Genomic DNA, 6,000 nt, shown 5'->3' on the forward strand with positions numbered 1-6,000 from the left:
GGGGGTTTGTTTTGGTTTTTTTCCCTTCCCCCCCCCTTTTTTTTTTTTAATATGTGTGTGTGTGTATGCTAGAAGCGAGGGGCGCTGCCTCCCCCTTCCCCCGCATTACGCGCACACACTTCTTTTAGGCCCTGAGGTCGGGAAATTAAACAGAAACCCTCTCCCCGATGCAGCCGTCCGGAGGTGAAGCCCGCCGAACGCGGGATCGAGCCGTGCGGCCGGGAAGGGGGCGTGGGGAACGGGCAGTGGAGGGCTCGCACTCCCCCGCCTGGATCTCCCGGCCGGCCGCTCGCGAATAGGGGCGCTGGCCGGGCTGCGGATGCAGCAGAGCGGTTTATCCCGGCCCCGGGGTCCCTCTAAAGCGGGTGCTCGTACAGGGCAGCGGCAGCCCACTCCCTGCTGTCCATTAGCTCTGCTGCCCGCGGCGTTCCTGTCCCGGCCTTCGCCGGGCACGGCAGCGCGCGTAGCGCACGCTCCGGCGGCTGGGGCACTGCCGCCTGCTCACACCGCTCCGCATCCGAGCGGCCGGGCCAGGGCCCTGGGTCTCCCTGAGTAGCCCCTAGGGATGTTGCACAGCTCATTTGGCGATGAACGGTTACCGCGGCCATTTATTTATTTATTTATTTGTTTGCCCCGTTGTTTGTTTATTTACCCGTGTATTTGGTAAGCCTGCTTACGGCTTGTTGTGAGTTAGGATTTTTTTTTTTTTTTTGTTCCTGATGGATTGGGGATTTTTGGTCGTTCTTTCGTTTTCTTTCTCCCGTCCCTTCCCTTTCCCGCCCTCCCACCCACTCTTCTCGAATTATTTTGTCTTCCCAGGAGTTTTCAAACACCGCCGGTGAGGGAAGGGGGAGGCGGGGGAGAAACACGCCCTTGCCAGCTGGAGGAGGGGGCCCTGCTCAGCTGCGGGCTCCCACTGTGCGAAGGTGCCGGGGCCGCTCGGGGTCGCGGCGGGGAGAGCCCGGTGCCGCGGGAAGGGCGGAAGGTCATAGTGGAGCGGGGAAGGGATGCAACGTTGCAGTCTCAGGGGAGGGGAAGGAGCTGCCTCTTTCCTTACCTGCCCAAGATCTTGCTGACACAACCGTGGCTGACCCGCAGCTGCCTGGAAATGTCACAGGGTCGCACCCCCTGGTGAGCCAGCTCCACTATCCTTTGTCTCACCACGTCAGGTAGGGGCCTGCCGTTCACAAACACCCCCCCGAGCTGGTTCACACCCCCGTGCCCTGCTGGGGAAAGAGAAATAAAAAAAACACAACAACCCACGCACACCAGAAACACACCGTTAGTCGTGGATTCTTTACCACTCGCACTGCAAATTCTCCAGTCATTACAGATGGATGGAGGTGATGGCGGGGGGTCGAGAGTGGGGAACAGGACATGGGGAAGCGAGAGAAGATAAACAGGGAGAAGGAGAGAAAGGAGCTAAAATCAGGGAGAATGAGAAAATGAGAGAAAGAGATAGAGAAAGAGATAGAGAAAGAAAGAAAGAAAGAAAGAAAGAAAGAAAGAAAGAAAGAAAGAAAGAAAGAAAGAAAGAAAGAAAGAAAGAAAGAAAGAAAGAAAGAAAGAAAGAAAGAAAGAAAGAAAGAAAGAAAGAAAGAAAGAAAGAAAGAAAAGAAAGAAAAGAAAGAAAAGAAAGAAAAGAAAGAAAAGAAAGACGGAAAGGGAAGGCAGAATGAATTTTCCCGAGACGGAGGAAGATTGTTCTCCACCTTCCCGCACGCCGCCCTCCCTCCCCGAGCCGCTCTCCTCCTGCGGTCCCGATCGGGATGCCGGAGCGGTGGATTCTCACGGCCATTGTGATGGGCCGAACATAGAAACAGCGCCCGCGCTCGCTCCTCTCCCCAGAGCAGGGCACCGATGCACTCCCAAACTCCAGAGCTCGACCTCTTAGACGCTTCGGGCGGACTCTGCCGCAGTCCCCCTTCTCTTTACTCCTGGGCTTTTTCTCTCATTTTCTTTCCAGGATTTTCTATCACGTTGTCAATTACAGTTCCTCCCGAACTCCGCCCTCCCTCACCCCGCGGCATGTCCCCCATGCAAGCAGTCCTATCCCGTTATTTTGGGATGCGAGTTGAAAGGAATCACAGAGAAAAAGAGAAAAGGAAATAAATGGAGGGAGGGAGAGAGAAAGAAAATATTTTGAGTCCCGCAGCTGGTGTTCCTTTACAGGCAGACCCTCTCTCTCATTAGCTTTCGATCTTTACAGGAAAAAAAAATTCCAGGAAAAAAAAATAACAGACTCATACTGTTCCGAGTCTTTTTTTTTTCCTTTTTTTTCCTTTTTTTTCCCCTACCATACAAATCTAATTCAGGGAGAATTTAAATTCTCCGTTTACTTCTGTTCTCCCCTTTCCAGGCAGAAACCTGCTCTCTCTCAGATAGGACTGCTAGGATCGCTTTTTCCCCCCGATCTGTCTTCCTCCATTTTTAGAAATAACTTGGGGGGGGAAAAAAGTATGCACCTGCTAAGAGTGGACACGAGAAACGGAGTGACGGGGATAGAGGGAAATATCTCCTTTTGGGACGCAGTAAGACATTTGGTCGTGAATCAAACGTCTACATTCGAGCCGAGAGCAGTTCGCCGTTGCCAGGGCATGGGGAGATGCCCGCTCGCAGGCGGTACAGCTTCGCTGCTACCTGAGCAGCGGAATATCCAGCTGATATAGCTGTGGAGTGCGCTCTGTATTAAAGCTTTCCTTTCACACAACCCTAACCTCCTGTATTTTCCTCGCCAAGAGATCTTAGTTCGTTTTGCAGTTTGCTGAAAAATGATCTGTTTGTATTTTCGTTGAGGTTTTTTTCTCTCCTGCTTCTGACACTGACTTATTGGCTCTGAACTTAGTGGAAACTCTCATTGCCCTGCGATCGATCCAAGTCCTTTCGTACAAATAGAGTTTTTCCCATCTTCCCCACCCCTTCAGTAACACCTTCACACATCCCCTCCCAGCACCATCGGCCGGGGCGCCGGCTGGCTTTCCCGTCGTTCCCCGCTGAACCGGGGTTATGTTTTGCATTCTTTTGTTAGTCTTTTAAAAAGCGTATTTAGGGTTTCAGAGGGGAAGGGGGATATTTATCTTCTTCCACTAAAACCCGCGGGTATATATTGTTGTGTTTTTTCTCCATTTGTTCAGAACCCCTTCTGCACATGTTGCCTCTAAAGTTACAAGATAGCAATTTCTTCGGCAACTCCACGATAAATAATTCAAAGCACCTATTATAACTCGCATTACAAAGTATTAAAGGGCAACAGATGCAAAAAGATTAAAAATTAATAATTCAAATTATTGCAGTCCGGATATTTTTCACACGAGTTTGCTTTGTTCTGCCCCATGGTTTTCTAAGATTCTTTCTATCAGAGCAGTCAGATATTTACGTGAATTTATCTGCATGTGAGTGCCGGCATCTGTATGTGCACAGACTCAGCCGTGCCGCTGTCGTACAGATCGCGTGCGCTGTCTGTATGTCAGGAGCCTGTGCCCACATCTTTTTAAATTGCTTAATAATATCCAGGTCTGTAGCTCTAGAAATACACTTTAGGATACTAATCAAATGTTGGTGGCGTCTTTTTGTTTTGTTTATATTTGGTGTTCTTTTGGGTTTTTTTCCCCTAATCAGAAGCCAAAAATTGGTCAGGAATGTCCCTGGAGTTTTTAAAAAATCAGCGACAGTGAAATGCCTCTTTCGTCTGCTGACATGATTCGGATGGTACTGGAGCCGGAATTACTGACATCGCGTCTGGAAACAGATTGCACTGCTGAAAACTAAAAATAATGTCTAAAGCACGGAGTGTTTGCTGTTAAAGCTCTTTGGAAATCAAACCTCACATTTTAAGCAATGTATTCTGGAAATTAGTTATTAGGTAACAGAAAGGCAGTTACTTACATCCGCGTTTGGGGATTTAATCGTGAGTTTGTATTTCTGCACCTTCCTTCTCAAGGCAAAATCGGGATTTTTTTAAAGTTCAAGCATTTCCATTTTCTATCTTTTCGATTTGTGTTTTATGCAGAGGGCAGGGCGTGTCCTCAAAAGTTTCGGTGTCAAAAGTTACAAATTGCTCTTAATTATTCATTTCCTGACTCAACATACTCTCAATCTCGGTTTTCTATTTGTATTTTTTCTTCTTCAATTTAAATCTTGGAATTATTTTCTCTCCTGCGGTTTAATTAAAATCACTGGAAATTCCTTGTTACAGTCCCTGGTAAAAGAGGCTTTTCACGTTCCTTCGTCCCCCTCTTAAGAAAGCCTTTTAAAATTGAAAATGTAGCACGAATGCCCTTTTCTCTGTACCAGGCATGTATTTAAAATTCACACCGGGTATCTAGTAAATAAACCAGGAGGGATCGTGACTTCTTGGGAGCCTCCAAAGCCACTTCATCTCCCTGCCATACAATTGTCCTATTTTTCCCGCAGTCCAACCTTTCGCCAAACGAAAACGACTCACAGAACAGCCACCGACTAACCCGCCATTAATTCGAAACTGGCGTCTTCCCTCTCTGCCACCAAATCCAAAATCAAAGAAAACAGCATCGCATCGCGGGGAAATTTGGGGAGCGTTAGAGCCGCGGAGCGTTGCGGGGAGTCCCGGCCCGGCTGGGCACGGACAGGGAAAGGGCTGACAGGAGTCAGAAAAAACTCTTGTTGTCTGAGGGGCGATGGAGAAAGTGTATTTGCGGAGCATAGCTCTGGTTCGGAGGGGGCTTTCCTTCGTGCGCTGAGGGCACGCAGCACAGGCACAGCAGCACTCAGACCCCTGCCCTCGGGCTGGGGGTCCTGGCCCCCGCCGCGCTGCCGGCACGGAGCTCTGTTCCCCTCAGCTCGGGGCTGCCCGGCATCCTTGCTCTGCTGCTCGGGCCGGCAGTATCCGTCCTGCCATCCGAACGCCTCTCTAAGCCCGGTATCTGCCAGGGTGACAAGGTGGACCTGGAGGAGGATCAGGTGAGGAAGGATGGCTGGGGAAGGAAGAATGAAAGGATGAGAAAGGGACAGCAGCGGAAGGAGCCGGGCTCCAGTACTCACGGTGCATTGCTGAGAAGGGGTCTGCTTTGCAGTGCATATCCATGGGGAGGCAAAGGAAGGGGAAGAAATCGGCTGAAGCCGCCGTGTCGCCTCTAAAACTCAACTTCAAGACTTAGGGGAGAAAAAAATTGGGGAAAAAAAAAAAAAAGGAAAACAAAACAAAACAAAAAAGCACACGAGGAGAGGAGGGAAGCGACGGGATGCGCTGGGCCCCCGGCCCGGCGGAGCGGGCAGCGAAGTACTTTCCGGGGGGCGGGAGGGCTGCGCCGGCCTTGGGGGAGTCAGCAGAGTCCGTGGGAGCGAGGGACTGGCGGCGCCGGGGGGCAGGTGGGTGTCATGGCTGGGAGGGCTCAGAGCATCCCCGGCGGCGGGGAGGGGGTGCCGGAGCAAGGTGCGGCCGGCGGCCAGGCGGCAGAAGGCGCAGGAGGACGCGGCTCTCCCTCCTCCTCCTCCCGCGGTCCGGGGCTAGTTCATTTAAGTTCAAAGCAGAGTAGCAATCCCCGGGAAAGCGGCGAGCGGCGGGCGGGCGCGACCCCTCCTCTCGGCCGGGCGGCTGATCCGGCGCCCGGCGGACTTTCGCCCGAGGTGGGAAGTGCTTGCGAGAAGCCGGGGCCGGAGACTGGAGCCTCCGCTCCCGGTGTGTGTCTCTCTAAAAGCCGCAGCGCCCTCAGCCCCCCGCCCGCCTCCCCGGAGATGGATGACTTGTCAGACAAAGGCAATAGATTCCGACACTCTCTGATTCGCCAGCGCGCCGAGCCGAGCGCGGCCAGGAGAGGAGAGGGGAGAGGAGAGGAGAGGAGAGAGAGGAGGGCCGGGCCGGCGGCGCTCGGCGCGGGGGGGGCCCTCGCCTGCGGGACCGGCGGCGGGGGAGCCCCGGCCGCGCGCTCCGGAGCGCCCCGGGCCGTGCGTGTGCGGGGCGGCGGCGCCGCTGCCCGGCCCGCGGGAACGGACGTGAGCCCCGCTTTGTTGTCACTCGCGGCC

The 6,000-nt window shown here is 53.0% G+C and overlaps 1 protein-coding gene across 2 annotated transcripts in view; it reads right to left on the reverse strand.

Annotated features, from left to right (window-relative positions):
• Positions 1 to 5,478, reverse strand: part of PAX2 (paired box 2) — a gene marked incomplete at its 3' end in the record, with an annotated part of 83,094 nt that extends 77,616 nt beyond the window's left edge. For both annotated transcript variants that reach the window (XM_084209876.1, XM_084209877.1), the window contains exons 1-2: positions 5,020 to 5,478; positions 1,058 to 1,226 (exon numbers count right to left, since the gene is read on the reverse strand). In XM_084209876.1, coding sequence (XP_084066002.1) covers positions 1,058 to 1,226; positions 5,020 to 5,062 — 212 coding nt within the window. In that variant the 5' untranslated portion in view covers positions 5,063 to 5,478. The remainder of the gene's footprint in view (positions 1 to 1,057; positions 1,227 to 5,019) is intronic.
• Between the last annotated feature and the right edge of the window lie 522 nt (positions 5,479 to 6,000).

This window comes from Fringilla coelebs, assembly GCF_963513975.1.
Source record: "Fringilla coelebs genome assembly, chromosome: 8".
Taxonomy (NCBI): domain Eukaryota; kingdom Metazoa; phylum Chordata; class Aves; order Passeriformes; family Fringillidae; genus Fringilla; species Fringilla coelebs.